Source organism: Micropterus salmoides, unplaced genomic scaffold (assembly GCF_014851395.1).
Source record: "Micropterus salmoides isolate LMB-PRFRI ecotype aquatic unplaced genomic scaffold, ASM1485139v1 Ms_hic_scaffold_16, whole genome shotgun sequence".
NCBI classification, from domain to species: Eukaryota; Metazoa; Chordata; class Actinopteri; order Centrarchiformes; family Centrarchidae; genus Micropterus; species Micropterus salmoides.
Genome location: NW_024040707.1, coordinates 9479619 through 9499290, shown reverse-complemented (window position 1 = coordinate 9499290; position 19672 = coordinate 9479619). Strand labels below are relative to the sequence as shown.

Below are 19672 nucleotides of genomic sequence, written 5' to 3'. Positions count from 1 at the left end.
ATGTACTTTTAGTAAGTAAAGTATTTACTTTTATTAAGTAACATTTGAACTGTAATATTGTTACTTTTACTTAAGTAGGATAACTTCTTCCTCCTCTGTTATTAACTTGGGATTCCCCCATTGCATTATTTCTGTGCAAAAACTATTGTAATAGTGGAAGATGTCCTCCTTAAAGGGGAACTCAGGCACAGGTCTTGGGGAGCTCTACTGCATGTGTGAAAAAGTTGTATAAATCCCTTTGTGTCTCCAGAGAAAGCTGCTCAAGATCTGATAAAGTGATGTCACCTGAGTCAACACGTGTTGGGGCTTAAGACTAAGTTTGAGAATGAAAAAAATCTGGAGGTGTGCAGTTGGAAAGAAGTGACCTCTGTAGCTCACCTCTGCTTGATGCAAGCAGCTTGATGCTGTGGGTAACATAACGTAGGCGCCAGGACAGGGAAGGAATATGTGTGGAATAAAAAATACAATATCTGTGGTTCTGCTCAAATGGGAACCTCTGAGTCTGAAAAGTGAAGCCATTGCTGAAGTGCCTTAAACCTGCATTCTTTCTAATGGCCAGCAGGGGGCTACACTGGTTGCAAAAATAAGTCCCATTCTGTGGAAGTGTATGACAAAATGACCCAATTGCTCACCTGATTTATTACCTCAGTAAACACTTTCCTAATGACTTTCTGGTCTCAATTGCTAGTTTTAAGTCTTCTTCAATACAGCATGATGTTCATCCACTAAATTATGGTCGTCCAAATATGGCAACTTCTCTTTTCATTGATGTATTGCAGCAAAAAATTCCCCTGCGCCTGAAAAAACATTTTCCCCAGAGGCCACCATTATAAAAGAAACATCTGTAAAACTGTTCACAGAACAACTCAAACTGTAAACATGGTCGATTATAAATATTATTAGGATTTTTTGGTCCATGGGGGTTTTATAAGGCAAGGCAAGTTTATTTGTATAGCACATTTCAACAACAAGGCAATTCAAAGTGCTTTACATAAAATATAAAAGCAACAAAGGGATATTGAGAAAAAACCACATTCAATTATAATTTTTAAAAGGGTGAAATAGAAAATAAAACAGAGTAAAATACAGTTTAAAGAGTTAAATAGGAAATAGAAACAGGGTAAAACAGGACAGTAAAAGTCACAGTGATGTGCACAACATTAATCCACAGCCTTATATTTGATCTAATTAAAGGAAGTGGTAAAAAGAAAAGTCTTAAGTCTTGATTTAGAAGAACTGACAGTTCCAGCAGTGCAGTTTTCTGGGAGTTTGTTCCAGATATATGGAGCATAAAAACTAACGGTAAAACTATAATGGTAAAACTAGAGAAAAGTGTTTTTAAAATCTGTGACATCATTACAATGTAAAGTCTATGGGTAGAGTGGGAAGTGGGAGAAACACTGCTGCGTATATACAGTGGGCCACATACCCCAAAGTAAACCCGGAGGTTTCTGCTGTATCATGTTTGCATTGTATGAATGTGACCTCCACCTTGATAATAACGCTGCTGTTTGAGGAGTTTCAACCTTCCTCATCACATTTGTTAGCAGAGGAATAACTTATGATTGCATTTGCTCCTTTTGAAAGACCTAACTCAGGTTATTTATTTTACAGTAAACCAGCACTCCGATGTTCAGGTGCCGGTGGAGGACGCTATTCAGATAATAAAAAATATTTGAATAATATTTTAGTCTAATTCAGTATTTTGCCCTGTTATTGATATTGTATGAACTTGTTTGACTGGACTCTCAAAGTTAACAAAAAAGAGGGCAGTGTAAATGGTCTGAGAGTCTAAAATAATGGAAGTAAATTATTGTTAACTTGGTAAGGGGAAGGGATTTTTTATAAGTTATGTCTAATTTTCATTTCTTTTTATTTGTACAAGTAATGTACATATGTCATGTATTGATGATTTGGTAATTCCTTAACATTATTTAGTTTTTTACTACATCTCCTTCTTAGCAAATGTGATCTCTGTATGTACAGTACATGCAGCTATATGGGAAATGATGGGTTTGTGGTTCATACTCCTTGGTAATGTGTTGTATTTCTCCATCCATTCATCGTCAACCGCTTATCCTGGAGCCAAACCCAGTCAACATCGGGCAAAAGGCGGGGCACACCCCAGACAGGTCACCAGTCCATCTCAGGGCTGTTGTATTTCTACACCAATAAATTATTTGTGCCATGGATTTCCAGTGTTATCTAAGAGTACTCAATGGAAATTAAGAAATTTTAAGAAACATGGATGACAGCTTTTAGCAGATTGAACTACAGTTTGGTGGATCAATACAATCAAATTCATTATTTTAAACATTTCACTCGATTAAAGCAACACACATAAAAAAACACAAACATTTTCTGTCAAAAAGAGTCTTTTTGGGAATAAACCATGTCATTAACATTTAGATGAATCAAAAACGTATGTACAAAAGTTTGACAGTTTACAAAAGCCAAACTGTACAATGCCACAAAAAACACTTTCTAAAAGAGTTCAATAAATATTTATATTATTTTCATTATAAATACATATACCAGAGCTCATTTTAAATATCTTTGGTGAAGATCTCAATTTGCCCTGATAAGAGTTTGGCTATATTGTTGTCTTAACATGTTCCATGTTTTTAGATTTAGTCACCAGCAGCTTGCATGTTGCATGTAGCTATTGTTAATGTAAACATTTTTGTGGAAATTACACTTTCTACATTAAATATGAATAGTCATAAACATTTGTACAATGCAGTCACATTTAGCAGACAGTGTATCCAGAGAGACAACTGCACAAAAACAAAAAAAGGTGGTACCTTCATTTTCAAGAGAGGCAATCTGATCTGCAGTATTTCCAAATACTTCAGCAAAATTGTGAATCCTTTGTCAGAGCAATGACAAAGAAAACATCTTCATACCCTCCAACACTTCAGTCATTTCTATATATACTGTACACTATACTGTACAGTGTGTTTTTTTTTCTGCAGCCAATTTAAATAAGAATAAATAAAAATTAACTCTCATTTTGACAAATTGTGATCAAATCTGGATAGACATTTACATGCAATGTCCAGTCTCACAAATCAGATACAGACTGGTATTTGCAACAAAATGTCTGGGTCAAATCACAATTATTGGCTGGCTGTTATCATCCTGGTCAACCCGACGAACATCTCCAAAGATGACAAAAATCCCAAGGCCGGTGGCATTTACTAAAGTGATGAGGGAGAACACCGTGGCCCACGACAGCGTGACCTCAATCAGGTAACCTGACACGGAGACCAACACCAGTCCTGTTCACGCACCAGGGAAAATGACAAGAGAGATAATCTGAGATCAGTAGTAACAACGGAGAATTTACTTTTTCATGTACCAGATATAATAGTTAGTAAGTACATACAGTTCCTATATAAAACATTTAAATTAATAAACATTTTGGAAACATACCCATAAAAGCACCCAACATATTCATGAAACCTGTTGCAGAAAAGAAACACTGATTAAATGTCACATCTACAAATACTAAGATTAGCACAGTTTTATGACACTGAAATGTGGGCTGCTACAAACTTACCATAGATGGCACCGGCACATGATGGGGTGAGATCCTGGACATTCACAGACACTCCACTGAAACACAGTGAGACTCATTACATAATCAGCTAAATCTACAGCACATCCAATCAGGAAAACTCTGAATTACTCATTCACAACACTATACCATATATGACCGGAAATAAAGAATAAGTCTGGTGAAATTCTATCTTTGTATTATTATCAGTACATCCAATGAAAAGACCAAAACAAAAAATAAGTAAATCCTTCTGACAAGTGTTATCCGTGTATCCAAAGCCTGATATATCTTTTGATTGTGGTCAAAAAAACCTATTCATCAGTGAGCCCCACTGTTGCATTGGGTGACATGTTTCTTCATTACAATAAGGGCATTGTGGTTTATTTTGAGTCGATCCTACACGCACTATCCTGCTAAATACTTACTAGAGCACCAAATGTGTATTAATCCTCAGCTGAAAACAGTCCCCTGCATAAACACTATTTATTACTGCTTGAGTAATGTTAAAAATTATAATATAAAATAAATAAGATGATCCTAGATATTTATGTATTTTTAAATACATCTTCAGTAAGAACCAGTTTTTAAAAAGAAAACTCACATGGCTCACATTCACGATTATATGTGAATGTATAATATGTACAGCATTAAACGTTTTCTGTCTAGGCTCTGACCTCTTCACTCTCCACAAAGAAGCGCAAAGCTCAGAGCCACATTACTCACATACAACCTGAGGGAAGGTAGACTCAGAGCCTACAGGTGGTGTACGACGGGGCAGGAGGTGGTGTGAGTGACAGCATAGCTTTTACAGTGGGTACGGAAAGTATTCAGACCCCTTTAAATTTTTCACTCTTTGTTTCATTGCAGCCATTTTCCAAAAATCAAAAAAGTTCATTTTATTTCTCAGTAATGTACACTCAGCACCCCATCTTGACAGAAAAAAAAACAGAAATGTAGAAATATTTGCAAATTTATTAAAAAAGAAAAACTGAAATATCACATGGTCATAAGTATTCAGACCCTTTGCTCAGTATTTAGTAGAAGCACCCTTTTGATCTAATACAGCCATGAGTCGTTTTGGGAAAGATGCAACAAGTTTTTCACATCTGGATTTGGGTATCCTCTGCCATTCCTCCTTGCAGATCCTCTCCAGTTCTGTCAGGTTGGATGGTAAACGTTGGTGGACAGCCATTTTCAGGTCTCTCCAGAGATGCTCAATTGGGTTTAAGTCAGGGCTCTGGCTGGGCCATTCAAGAACAGCCACGGAGTTGTTGTGAAGCCACTCCTTCGTTATTTTAACGGTGTGCTTAGGGTCATTGTCTTGTTGGAAGGTAAACCTTCGGCCCAGTCTGAGGTCCAGAGCACTCTGGAAAAGGTTTTCGTCCAGGATATCCCTGTACTTGGCCGCATTCATCTTTCCCTCGATTGCAACCAGTCGTCCTGTCCCTGCAGCTGAAAAACACCCCCACAGCATGATGCTGCCACCACCATGCTTCACTGTTGAGACTGTATTGGACAGGTGATGAGCAGTGCCTGGTTTTCTCCACACATACCGCTTAGAATTAAGGCCAAAAAGTTCTATCTCGGTCTCATCAGACCAGAGGATCTTATTTATCACCATCTTGGAGTCCTTCAGGTGTTTTTTAGCAAACTCCATGCGGGCTTTCATGTGTCTTGCACGGAGGAGAGGCTTCCGTCGGGCCACTCTGCCATAAAGCCCCGACTGGTGGATTGCTGCAGTGATGGTTGACTTACTACAACTTTCTCCCATCTCCCGACTGCATCTCTGGAGCTCAGCCACAGTGACCTTTGGGTTCTTCTTTACCTCTCTCACCAAGGCTCTTCTCCCCCGATAGCTCAGTTTGGCCGGACGGCCAGCTCTAGGAAGGGTTCTGGTCGTCCCAAACGTCTTCCTTTTGAGGATTATGGAGGCCACTGTGCTCTTAGGAACCTTAACTGCAGCAGAAATTTTTTTGTAACCTTGGCCAGATCTGTGCCTTGCCACAATTCTGTCTCTGAGCTCTTCAGGCAGTTCCTTTGACCTCATGATTCTCATTTGCTCTGACATGCACTGTGAGCTGTAAGGTCTTATATAGACAGGTGTGTGGCTTTCCTAATCAAGTCCAATCAGTATAATCAAACACAGCTGGACTCAAATGAAGGTGTAGAACCATCTCAAGGATGATCAGAAGAAATAGACAGCACCTGAGTTAAATATGAGTGTCACGGCAAAGGGTCTGAATACTTATGACCATGTGATATTTCAGTTTTTCTTTTTTAATAAATTTGCAAAAATTTCTACATTTCTGTTTTTTTCTGTCAAGATGGGGTGCTGAGTGTACATTACTGAGAAATAAAATGAACTTTTTTGATTTTTGGAAAATGGCTGCAATGAAACAAAGAGTGAAAAATTTAAAGGGGTCTGAATACTTTCCGTACCCACTGTAGGTGAGCCATGTGCCAGAAGCAAAGCGTGAGCAGGGCACTGAAGGCTTAAGTACACCACCACAATTGTACTGGTTTCAACATTGTTTTTTTTATGCCTGTCTCCTTTCTTTTTGTTCTACTGTAAAGCACTTTGAATCATTTGTGCTGTGTGCAAAGTTCTGTATAAAAAAAGTTGAATTGAGGGTAGGGAAGTCAGAAAGTATTGAGAGACGGAGTAATGCATTATTAGTTTTGGTCTTTTGATTGGAATTTGATGAATAACAGTGGTGGAAAGTAACTAAGTACATTTACTCAGGTGCTTTTTGGGTTAGGATTTACTTGAGTATTTCAATTTTATGCTACTTTCTACTTCTTTTTGGGAAGGGAAATATTGTACATTTTACTCCACTACATTTATCTGACAGCTATAGCTACAAGTTACTTTACAGATTAAGATTTTACAAATAAAACATGGGATCAATTCATAAAATATACATACTGTATTTTAATGTATAGATTAAAATATCCAACAGTATTTAAAGTAGTTCCACGTCAATCAGTTGAAACATTAAAATGCTGCTTACGTATTAAAGCATCAGTAATAATATTCTAATCTAAAACACTATCTGAAATTATTAATACATAAGTACATTGTGCTGTTAATACTGTTGTACGTATGAAATCTTCATTGTAAGACTTTTTTAAGAGTATTTTTACCATAGCGGTATTTCACTTCTTCAAACACTGGCAATAACAGAAATATAAAATAATGTCTGTATTATCCTTTAAATATTGACTTAGCTTAATTTCACACACACATCTTTCTTTCATAACAATACTTGAGGTTGTTTAAACAGTTTAAACACACAGGCAAACTCATTTTAATAATCTAACATACCTGCTGGTGAAGGTTGACAAACCGATGGTACCAGAGACGCAAATCACGGCAGAAGTAAATGTGACCGCTCCAGACAGAGGCATAATAAAAATACTCGATACACCCATGGCAAAGAACTGAGGATGGAAAGACATATGAGATGTTTACAAAAGGCACAGTCCACAATCTAAAAGTAAATAGCAAGTAGTATTCACAACACAGGACTTACTATCACTCTCAATTAGATTGAGATTAGTATTCATTCAGACCAATAAGGGTATAAAAACTTAGTCAAGTGTTTGATTCAGTTTGTTTACATCATTAATCTATAAGTCAATACATGAACCATACATGACTTTGTTTTTTAATTTATTTCTTACAAAAGGAATACATTTAACATAGCTCAAAATGTAACAATGGTTCACTGTACTTGTACATATTTTTCCCTGGGGGAACTTTAAGGCCTGTAATTACATGTTTGAAAAATTCCAACATGAACACCCCACCAGCTAGACAGGACAAACCTTTCACCACACAGACAACACACTTGTTCTCTAATCACACAACTATGGTGCACACTGAATGATTGTACAATCACAACGTGTTTTTCCACACTTACCTGCATTATCTTTCTAACGGACGCTACACGATATCCTACAGAAAAAAAATAAACATAATTTTTAACATCAGTTCAACAAGTATAGTAACTAACCTAAAAAAAGATACCACAATAAAAGAAAAATGACTTGTTTGTTACCTTGTCTGATAAGAAAATCTGAAACATATCCTCCACCAAATGCTGATGGAATTGCAACTAGCCATGGAGTTACATTATATACACATTCCTGCAAAAATAGACATGTTGACAGGGGAAAAACTGACCAGTCTTCTTACGGAATTTAAACAATGTGGTAGTGACATGAATGTGTGTAAAGCCTGAAGTGTCAACATGGAACAATCTAGGTTACAGTTAAGCTGTTCTGTTTATTGGCTAACATATAGTGGTGAAAACAAATACCTTGGCATGTGGAAATGATTCTTTAAAGTATGTTGGCAACCATGACAATAAAGTGTAGTTTGTGCTGCATATGCACATGTGAGCAAACACCATGGCCCTTAGGAAGAAAATTACAAAGACAGAGAGAAAGGTAGGGTTAGGCTGAAAACTCAAATAACCATGTAGTGATAAACGGTGAAGGATTAAAGAACAGCTGTACCAGATAGGTGGCTTCTTCAAAAGACTCTGCCAGCGTGTTCTTGACAAACTCCATTGTGAGTCTTTGCTTGTTTCTTTCCGCTTGGGAGCAACGTAACCTGAACCACACATTGTTTATTATATTAGACTGTTGTATGTCACAGTGTTTATCATTTAGCAACACAGTACAAATAAGAGTCCACAGCCACACTAGCAGCTCTGTGACTTCAGCTGCTCAAAATGACAATGCTAACATGCTGATGTTTAGCAGATATGTTGTTTAGCATGGTCACCATCTTAGTTTAGCGTGTTAGCATGCCAACATTTGTTAATTAGCTCTAAACACAAAGCTGGGGCAGATGGGAATGTCATTAGTTTTGCAGGTATTTGGTCATAAATCAAAGTATTGGACAGAAAGCTAAGGGGTCATCAATATGATCTGAGGGGAACATGAATGTGTAAACCATCCAAGAGTTGTTCAAACATTTCACTCAAAACCAGAAGTGTCAACCTCATGTTGGCACTAGAGGAAATGTCAGGGGATCACCAAAGTGAATAGGTTTCATCCCTGGGGACCATGAATGTCTGTGCCAAATTTTGTGGCAATGTATCTTGAAGTATTTCACTTGATAAACTGATTAGATAAAAAAAAGTCCAAAGTCATTGGATTCATCCTCTTGGGACCATAACTGTACAAAATAGCGTGGCTATCCATCCACAAATACAGTGTGGACTGAAGTGGTGGGCCTATGCCGCTAGTGTGGCTAAAAGCAGAGGCACGGTCATTTAGCTGTACTTTTCATTTAGGACAGCAAAGTGACAACCTATGGTCACTTCATTATTCAGCGATACATGACTGACTGGTGTAGTTACTGTACCTTTTAAGAAAAACAGCCAAACAAAGAGTGCCCAGAGTCCGGACAAGATACCAATACTGTAGAACATGCTTTCCCAGCCGTACAGGTCCAGCATCAGGGACCCCATCCCACCAGCTAACAATGTTCTGAGAGAGCAACAAAAAGCAAAATTAAAAAGGTATTGTCAGAGATAGAGCGTGTGTTTATCTGTGAATTGGTGTGTGTGTGAGAAACATACCCAAGATAGCTACCACTGTGCATGGTGCTCATTATAAACCCTCTCTGTTCTTCCACTACACGCTGTGAGCAAAGGCTGGCCAAAGATGGGAAAAAAATGCCTGTAAGGCATTATAAGACACAGTATTCATGTAATCAGTCACCGTTGGTAAATTGAATGCATTTATATTTCCTGCAGCACTGGCACATTTATTTAAAGAAATAGTTTGGACTTTCATGTCTGCACACTATATATGACATGAAAAATGTAAAGCCAGCAGCTGGTTAGCTTAGCTTAGCATAAGGACTGGAAACGGAGGAAACAGCTAGCATGGTTTTGTTAAAAAGCTCTCGTGTCTGTTAATTAGTGAGCTGTTGGTGTTGGTAGGTGGATTTGTTACCTTTGGAGAAAGCTAGGCTAGCTTTTTCCCTGTGTGTCCAGTCTTTATGCTAAGCAAACTAAGCGGCTGCCAGTTGTGGCTTCATATTTATTGTACAGACATGAGAGTAGTGACCATCTTCTCATCTAACTCTTTGCAAGAAAGTGAACAAGGGTATTTCCCAAAATGTTGAACCAATCCTCTAAGTGCTTATATGAATAGAAATGTCACTGGTTCAATACTCACCCTGCAGTAGTCCCATAAGGAACCTGGCCATAGTCATGAGAGCGAGGGTGTGAGAGCCTATCTGGGCCAGAAGAGGAGTGCCAGCTGTGATCAGAGCCCACGAGGCCGCAGATATGAACAGGACACGCTCTCCTCCCACTCTAATATAAGAACAAACAGTTAAATCCTGAAACTCTAAACCTAATTCAACAATAAATATTCCCTTGAAATTTCTAGCTCATTGTTTAAGGAGAGCCGTGTGAAGTCATGCTATTCTGTTTGACTATTTGAACTGCTTACTTGTCACTGGTGTGTCCTCCCAGGATCTGTGTCAAACAGTAACCCCAGAAGAAACCACCCAGAACCAGGCCAGAATCGATCTTGCTCCAGTGAAAAGAGGTTGCCATTGACACTGCACAGATTGGCATTGCCATCCTGGCACAGTAGAGGAGGCAGGTGCCCATAAACAGCGTCAGGGTCCATTTTTGAGACAGAGGTCTGTGAGCATGAAGGGAAACAGTTTCTGCTTAATGACATGGATCAAAATAACTGTAACTAACAACAGAGCAGTAACCAGGTGAGTAGTCAATGTTAATAAAACAAGAAGAAGAAGGAGAGTCAGCCATGCTAGCTGCTCTGTGAACCAGGAAAATACATCCTTACAACTGTTTGCAGTTAGTCTTATAATGATTTAGAGCTTTAAAATCATTGTTTCTACACCATAGGTACATATATGTTATTAAATGTTGAATATTAACTTTTGTTATACTATTTCACATGAACTCTATTACAAACTTATACATCATGCAATGTTCTCTGTGACGGAAAGGGCAGTCACCCCACCCGGATTTGGTACCCGGTACCAAACATGGAACTTGACCACAACGTCAAAGAGCCAGAGCTAGTTGGTATGGCTGTCACAGCGCATGCTCAACCATAGTGACGGTGGTCCGTTACATTCTCATTAGCATTAAGTATACAAAATAACAATTTGGGGCATAAAAAACACATTTTTAATTTCAGTGACCATGACTTTAATAAATCAACTGCATTGTAGTAACAGATTGTACCATATAAATTTAAAACAAAGAAAGATCCATCTGACGGTGGTGACACAGAGCTGATGGTGGTGGCAGTAGCCTATTAATTGGTCCTTCTCTTTTGCGGTGTATGTCAGCCCAAACTGTTCTGTCGGGTGTATTAGGAGAAATTTCTTAAGAAGAACAATTTATGTTTTTAGACATTGCATTATAGTAAGAAAATACTGTAGAACTACAGTATGTGTTGAAGAAACAAAGGGGAAATGATGTAGTATAAATAGATGTCAGTGAAACATTACAAGCCATGTTACTATTTATTATGATCATACATAGTATTCAAGCCTCCTTTGTGAATGATTTGGATGTTTCTGTCAACACCATATGTGTTACCACCGTCTAACATGAAACCTGATGGTGTTGACATCTGACAGTGGTGACAAAAACATACTTAACTTAACTTAATAAACTAATATGCAGAAGACCCTGAGATAATCAACCCTGGTTGTTTTAAATAAGAAAATGTTATTCATTTTCAATGGAATTAGCAGTTTTGTAAGTGGGAATTGTTTGTGCCAAAATCAGTGAAATAATATAATCGAGGTAAAACGATTATTGCGTCGCATTGCGTTTCAATGATGCTCTCGTTTTGTCTTGTCTTCATTTAAAGCAGGGTGCGAACTACAGAAGAGCCATGGAGACATTGGTTCCTCTTATAGGCCACCTGCTCCCCTATAAGAGTGATTTGTGAAATTTTGGAGGGGTCTCTAAAATAGGCTATTGACAATATGCTATTTATGCAGTGCATTTCCATTTTTCTGATCATCTTCATCATCATGAGTAAACTCATGCATGTGGGTATTTCATCACTAATTTGCTGTAGACCTTCAAATAATATAATTATTGTAAATGCTGCAAATAAACTTACCTAATTCACTGTAATAAAAGATACTGATGCACGGCCTGCATACTATTCTTGTCGTCGCGCCTTCGAATCCTGGTGGTGCAACATCATAAACTTCACTCCATTCTACTTCATTATAGGTTAGGTATAGGTTGCGTGAAAACAGCCTCTCGTCGCTCCTCGCTTGCCCCTTTTGGTTTCGGCCCAACACCCTTTCTTACTCCCACCACACCCATTAATATAAGCCTTAATCACCAGCTCCCCTGAAAGCCACGGTATCGTTCACACACTGCCTAAAAGCCCAAACTCACACTCCAGGCTGTGGCATCTTTAACTCGAGCAAAGATGACGTGGGTTAGCTAACTAGGCTTATTATAATTTGTTAGTCAACATTACTATCTTAAGCCTAGGGCAGAATAGCTTTACACTTTTTCCTCTAAGCATAGGTTAACAAATTACATATTATTTATACTATTATTTGTTTAAAGTCCCTGCATCTCCTGACAGAACACCACGGCTCAATTCGTAACGACTTGATGTCAACCTAAGTCGTTTATCTGTCACCTGCTAAAACCCCACCTCCACACACAAGCCCAATACGCCCCCAAGCAGTCCACCTGGGGGGAAACACTGCATTGCTGTTTTCCTCTGCTCTAACATGCCGTTTAAAGTTGATAATGTTGGATTAGGCTACTATACTTGACCTGATGGGATATTTAGGATTTTTGGGGCAATATCTATATAATAATTTAAAAAACATTAAACATTAGATTTTAAAGGTTCAACAAATGCATGATGTTTCCTAAATCCATGAGTAATTATGTTAAATTATCCTGATCTATCCACAGTAGCCTAATCCTGTTTATTACCCATATCCAGCCACCCCTAGACTGTGATGATAAGAAGGCAATATGTTGTTAAACATTAACACAACACTTTTTAGGAACTGCAGGACAGTGCAGCCTATAAACTAAACTTTAAATCTAAAATCTTGTGCACTCTTACCTGGGCCACAGGTTTTGGTCTTCTTGCTCTTCTTCAGTAGAATTTGTGGCTGTGTAAACCTTAGGATCCAAGCCATTCCTATCTCCTGATGTGTGCTTTTCAGCCATTCAGACAACAGTGGTGTCTTCTCCGTGATCAGTGCAACTCTCTGGCACTCAGAGGTGCTTCAGCTATATCTCACTTCCTCAAGTAGAGGGGCCAAACAGGTAAAACTTGTTTGAACAAAACTACAAAAAATTTGCACCGGCTTGTGTTTAGCAAGATTGACCTTTTACAGGGTACAAAATTTACATATTGCCTCTATAAATAACAGAGTGAGAGAGAGTGTATTTGTTGTTTCAAGAATTTGGTTTTTAAAACCATCATCAGCCCATAAAATCTGCATACTTGCACACTCAACTCAGAAAATGGAATAACAACTCTTGTATGGTTCACAAAAGTTTTGTTTATTTTAATAATTGCAAATCTGATCTTAAAAATGTTGAATAATAAAAGGGATGTGAGCTCTCTGGGACTCAGTATTCGTCAAAGCCAATATTTATAAAGACAACCTTAAAAGAAATTAAGGATGGACAACTAGCAGCAAGTTTATATATATATATATATATATATATATATAAACAAACCAAACAAGCACAAGTGCCTTTTCCCATTTAAAAAAAAGAAGATACACTTGCATGCAGTTAAAGTAAAAATACTAACAGCTTTAAAAGTGACTAAATGAACAGTGAGGCCTGTTCAGATTCTAAATGTCGCTGTTGATCATTGTTATTTATTACCAAAACAAAGCCAATTAACAAAAGAATTCATTCCAGTATGAAAAGATTTTAAATTTTCAAAGTTGTTGTAATTGGCCCCACCATTTATTAGCATTTCTTGACCGAAGGATCTGATTTTTTTATTTTTTTTTTTCAAGCATCAATGGGATTTGCAGAACATGATCCTAACTGCAACGCTTTGTAACATCAAAACAAACATAACCACATGGCGCATGCTGAGGGCGGAGCATACTGTAGCTTAGAAAAGGCCTTGAGGGGCTAAACTCAGTCAGAAAGCCATCTCTGATTTCAACCCGTCAGTCAGGACATATTTCATCCTCTCAAACGCACTTGTGAAATTATAATTTTGCAGGGCAGTTCATCCCGTAGACGTATTGTAAAAGGTACAATCAGATTTCAAGGCGAAGAAAGCAAGTTGCTGATTCTATAGCAAATCTGCAAACAATACAAAATGAAATCATAAAATATTACATCAATTAAAAGTCCATTGCATTAATAAAGTGTATCTTGCCATTTAATTGAAAAATACTCGCATTTTGTGTATTAAATGTATAATTTAAAAACCTATTTCTTGCAGTGTGTGCACTCAACCCAAACATATCGTCACTGAAAAAAGGGCAATCGCGTTTCAAAGATTACACCTTTACAGTCAAACTCCTCTTGGTTTAGGGGAGCTTAGCTTTTGACTCCACACACGGCAAAGTATTAATACTTTTTCATACCACTATCTCCCTTTCTGGCTAAATGAAGTCTTGGTGGGGAAAATGGTCACAATAAATAATACAACTGGCTTAGGCTTAAGAAAGGAAAAATATAAAACAGCAATTTTAATTTTTTGTTGTCTCCGAGATCTATCTAAAAATCCAGGATTAGTATTTATCTGTCGATTTGCAAATACAGCAATTTACAGTTTGCACAATGAGTTAAGTCTTAACTCTCATGAATGAAACATGAAAAAAAAAAAAAAAAAAAAAAAAAAACAACGTAGCATTTGTTTATACATATATGTTACCTGGTTGTCACACAGTCACTGACTGATTATAAATTAAGGGGACATGGAAGGTGGTTGTCTGTTATGTTCACTTGGGGTCCTCAATGGTGCCCGTGCTAAGGTCAGTCATTTTGGGATATTTCACCTTCTTCTGGTCCAGCTCATTCTGCGCCCACAGCAGTAACTTCAGGAGTTTAGCCAGTTTGGGCGTTGACTCCCTGTTTTCATAGTCCAGCACAGCTTGGTTCACCTCGCTCCATACCTATGCATAAATGAAATAAACTAATTTAATATTTAATCATTCATCGCCTACATTCACTCTGATTCTTGATGTGGACACACAGTCTGAAACACCTCAACAACAAGCAAAAATTTAGAAGCCTGTTTCCACTAAGGGTGCTTTCACTCTTAACCGGTTTGGTTTCAGTTCAAACCCTTGTGCTTTTGCCCATTTGGTCCAGTCTGGTGTAAAAGTTGTCAATTGATCTCTAGTGCAGATTGAACAACACTGAGAGGGAGGGTCTTGCTCCAACATTAAAGGTTCTTTTATTGGCACTACCCCACACACACACACACACACACACACACACACACACAGAGCAAAGTCGGAGAAGCCACGGTGGAGACAGTGAAGTGAACCAGGTCAAGTGAAGATAACTCCAATATTATTTGAGTTGACAACAACTACGCTCGTTACTGTAAGTACGTGCAATAAAACCTTTGCAGGTAAAAAGCCTAAACACTTGTTCAACAAGCATCAACATGTAAACAGCGATATTTTAATCTGCTCGGTCTGCAGTCTCTCATCCACCACCAATATGTTTTACACAAGCACAGCTCGATCGCTGTGCAAGGTTAAACAAAAACTGGCTGTATCTAGTCTGATTTGCTTAGTTTGCTGCTGGCTGAGACAAACCAGCCACAGGAAGAAGGACTGATACTGACTGTTTTTCATTCTTTCTAAACTTCCCTCAGTATTTTGATGTCAGGAAAATTATTTATTCTGGTTTCCAGTGAGATACTGAGTTTATATCAGGGAAATTAATCAAATTTAATTTTCAATTACAATTTTGGCTTCAAATGATTACGAAAACAAGTGAAAAGAGATAAAACAATGACTGCGCCACATTCCGTTTCGCAGTGATGCTCTACAGCGGTCGTTCCCTAAACACCCAAACTCATTCAGCCAGGCTGAAGTTTAGTTCAGCTCAAGCCAAGATGACCGGGGATTATAACTACTATAACTTCTTAGTAAACATCCGAAATTTTACACTTAAGACTTTTCTTCTACTCATGGCTTAACGAATCACATATAATTTATACTTTCTTCCTCACCATTGGTTTAAGTCACTGCATCTCCCGACAGAACACAACAGTTAACTGTTGTCTAATTAAGAAGTTAACCTGTCACCTGCTAAGCCCTAGTGTTACTTTCATCAGACGAAACTAAACGAAATATATTTGTCAACGACCTTTTTTTCCGTGACTAAAACAAGACGATGACGAGACGGTGACAATGTACTTAAACACTGACTGTGACTATCTTAACATGCAATATTGTTCCCAAAAAATGACGAGACTAAAATGTAATTCATAAAATAAAAACATTAATAAAATCTCTTTCTTTCTGTATGATGAGGAGACAAAATATTACTGGTCATATTTTCTCCTTCTAAATTTTCACTTGAACAGTGATCATTCAGTGATTTTTTTTAAAAACACTACGAACATGAAACAGCATATCAAGGCTAACCACCTGGCAATTGAAGTAAGTTAATGTCTCCTTTGCAATAAAAAAGAGAACAAAGCTAACATTCAAATTTTACAAAACATTATCTATGTGAAATAAAGTGAAATAAAGACAAAAATGATTGGTTAGAGCAGATTGACCAAAATATTACTCAAAATTACACTAATGAGATAGAAAAGACTAAAATGATGGTTAATGACTAAAATTTCCAGACTTTTAGTAAACTAAAACTTGATTTAAAAAAAAAAAAAAAGTATACAGTGGACTAAATATGACAAAAACTAACAAGGACATTTGACACAGGACTAAGACTAAATTTTACAACGACTGACAAAATTAACACTACTAAGCCCACCCACACATGGAACACCTCGGCAGCCCAACCGCTCACCCTAAGAAGTCAACCTAGGGCAAACACTGCGTTGCTGTCATCTTCTTTCCTCTAAAACGCTGTTTAAAGTAAATAATGTTGGATTACTATGTTATATTTAATGGGCAATTTGGGATTTGGGGGGCAATGCATAGGCCTATATTAACAGAGTTCAACAAATGCATGAAGTTTCCTAAGTCAATTAGTAATCATCCCAAATAATCGTGATTAGGATTTTTTCCATAATCAAGCAGCCCTAGTTTATATAATGACTTTGCTATTGTAAAGATTACTGTTGCTGCTCTAGAAACAACCGTTATATTTAAAATATTCAATTCTTACCCTGTTCTGAATGTATTATTTTTTAATAACATTTTTTAAAAGCAATTATTTTGTAATGAAAAAGAAAGGAGTATCAATACTACTAGTAGTATTAATAAAATCACAACAATACCCATCCCTTGTCTCAATCAGCTTTGTATTTTCACAGTAGATTGGTGATTTTTTTTGATTATTTCAAAAGATAATGTACTATTAAATAATTTGCTGAACTGTTCAGGAAGCAATTTTATAATAAACACAACAACATGTAGTGACATCAGCATGTGAAGGCGGGGATTTTCTCAGATCAGCAATAGAAAGAAACACCACTGCTTGTATCCTGTTCTGTGTACTATAGTAGTTCATCAATTCCATTAAAAAGTGTTTTAAATAACGATCCCACAATAATATCCCCGATAGTGTTGCTGTACAAGATGCTTCTTTTCTGTCCCGTCTCTGTCATAATGACCACATGTGGTCAATTTGCAAACAAAACTGCTGATAAAACATCATGGTTACAGCTTTTGGGTTTATATGTAAAAAGTTACTGTGAACATGACACAGACCAGAACTAAAAAGACACAGGACCTAGGATACAAATAGGGGAGAGAAACATTTTATAATATTACAGAGGATAAAACGTGACTTTTTTTCCAAATGTACTGAACTTCAGGTGTGAAAGCTCCCTAAAATTGCCTCCCACGTCTCTCATTTTTTCCGTGATTCAAATCACGAGATGAAACAGTGAAGTGAAACGAAATAACAGTTCAGTCTGGTCATCAGGCTAGCATCTACCTTTTGCCGCTGCATCATGTTGAGCAGGTCTCCAAAGGGCGACTCTTCTGGGTTGTCAAAGGCCAGAAGGGCTAGTGTTCTCTCCATCTCTGTCAGACACTCGCGGCTCTCCTCCCCTTGCTCGGCCAGCTGTGTCTGGGCAAACTCCAGCGCTGACTCAGTCTCCCTTAGCCTGATTAACTCAATCAAATGTTGCTGCTGCAAAAGCGGAAATGAAGTACAAGCAGTGAATGTTGAAAATCAAGCTTTATCCAGTATCACAATATTTTCCTATTTAACCAGACCGAAAGATAACAAAGAACATAATTTCATCAGGTACAGGTTTTACATTCTGGTTAGGGAGGGGGTTAAATGTTTATTCACATTTTAACAGTTCTCACTTAGGCTGGGCAATGTGGTCAAAAACTGTTATCATGACAAAAAAATTGTTATTTCAGCCTATATCGATAATTATCACGTTAATTTAGCTGATTTTTGCACCTGAGTGAAAGTTGAACAAACAAGACGGTTAATTGTGGTTTTTAACTATTTTTTATGGTCAGAACATGAAAAACACTTGATGCTAAACAGTTGATCACTTAAAAAATCTGAGGTAGAACATTCAAAACAATTATAAAATCTTTTTTCAACAAATATACATTAGTAAAATATTTTTTAAGTCCCTTGTCCCTCAGCAAAAAATATCTGGATAAAAAAATTAAGTGCTTATTCATTCATGATTCAAATGAATAAAATCAAACATTTATTGAACATTTGCTATACTGTTATTGAGGAAAATTATATCAGGATCATTATGATTATTGTATTATTGCCCAGCCCTAACTTTCACTACACTTCAATAGTGTTTCTGTGCCTTATTCTCACTGCTGTTAAGAAAAGATTTGTTATTGTTCATTTCTAAAGTCTGTGAAGTTCACCCCATAAATCTGAGGCTAACATCCGCTGTCTACAACTAACATGATCTGCATAATTTGGTTCCAGCTACTTTCCAGTTCACAGTGGCGCATACTAAAAATCAGAACTACTGACAGCGATTACAAAGGTATATGTAAATGTACCTGCAGATGAAAATATAAGTATCGATTGGTGTCAAGCAGCTCTGGGTGTAGGCTGTTGATGAGTGCAATAGCTTCCTGAATCTGTCCCTTCAGGATCATCTCTCTAATCTTTATCCTTTCATCCAAGGAGTCCAGGTCCACACTTGGCTCGATCCCAGACTCCATCCGAAACTTCTCCGCAGCCTCTTTGAATCCCTCTTGGAACATGTGAAAGAGATACAGCAGGATAGTTATGAATAATGTCTTTTGACTTGCACAAGTCGTTTTAAGCTCACAATCACTGTGGTCAAGCTGCATGCCTCACCTGTCACCAGGTAGTTCATAATGAGCCGATTCATGTCCGCCCTCTGTATATGAACATTGTTTAATTTGTCCATCCACTCTTCTTTTGTGATGTCTTCTGGCTTTTCAGCATAACTCATCATTGGGATTCTGGATTTTTGGAAATACAGCGAAATGTGAGCAAGACTGACACAGCTTGGTCACAGTTTGTACCTACATGAACGTTACAGCCGCACAGAGACCGATATTAAGGATTAAGCGAAAATAAGGAAAACAAACGCTACTGACAAAAATTACAAATTAATATCAAAACAATAGACACGATATGTATGTACTTGAATAGCGTTTGAGCGCCTGCTATCACTGATAAAAAATCATTTGGAAATTCTTCGAGGCTTCCAAAACAAACCCATTTCCTTCAGGGCAACAGCCATGGCTAGTTAGCAGACTGTTTACTCAACTTACCGTGCAAACACAAGGTCCGGGCGGCGATTATCCTTTCTTACAGGTGTGAGAATCAATAATCAAACAAAAATGCGAAGCCCTCTCTGTGCGTTAAGAAGAATAAAACTGTAAAACTGCGGGTACACAGTCAAGCTCAAGCTTTTCGCGGCTAGCTAACTAACCAAGCTAATGTGATA

The 19672-nt window shown here is 37.6% G+C and overlaps 2 protein-coding genes across 2 annotated transcripts; both read right to left on the bottom strand.

Annotated features, from left to right (window-relative positions):
* Positions 1-1479: 1479 nt before the first annotated feature.
* Positions 1480-12831, bottom strand: LOC119904921 (solute carrier family 17 member 9-like). Its single transcript, XM_038721542.1, has 13 exons — positions 12686-12831; positions 10040-10237; positions 9761-9900; positions 9157-9256; positions 8940-9064; positions 8084-8180; positions 7885-7981; positions 7624-7711; positions 7486-7520; positions 6888-7003; positions 3563-3618; positions 3436-3465; positions 1480-3281 (listed from the first exon to the last, which is right to left on the bottom strand). The coding sequence occupies exons 1-13, from the start codon at positions 12790-12792 to the stop codon at positions 3109-3111; spliced, it is 1362 nt and encodes a 453-aa protein (XP_038577470.1). The 5' UTR covers positions 12793-12831; the 3' UTR covers positions 1480-3108.
* A 744-nt stretch (positions 12832-13575) lies between these two features.
* Positions 13576-19672, bottom strand: LOC119905998 (glucose-induced degradation protein 8-B homolog). Its single transcript, XM_038723457.1, has 5 exons — positions 19497-19672; positions 19054-19181; positions 18750-18946; positions 17692-17889; positions 13576-14717 (listed from the first exon to the last, which is right to left on the bottom strand). The coding sequence occupies exons 2-5, from the start codon at positions 19172-19174 to the stop codon at positions 14544-14546; spliced, it is 690 nt and encodes a 229-aa protein (XP_038579385.1). The 5' UTR covers positions 19175-19181; positions 19497-19672; the 3' UTR covers positions 13576-14543.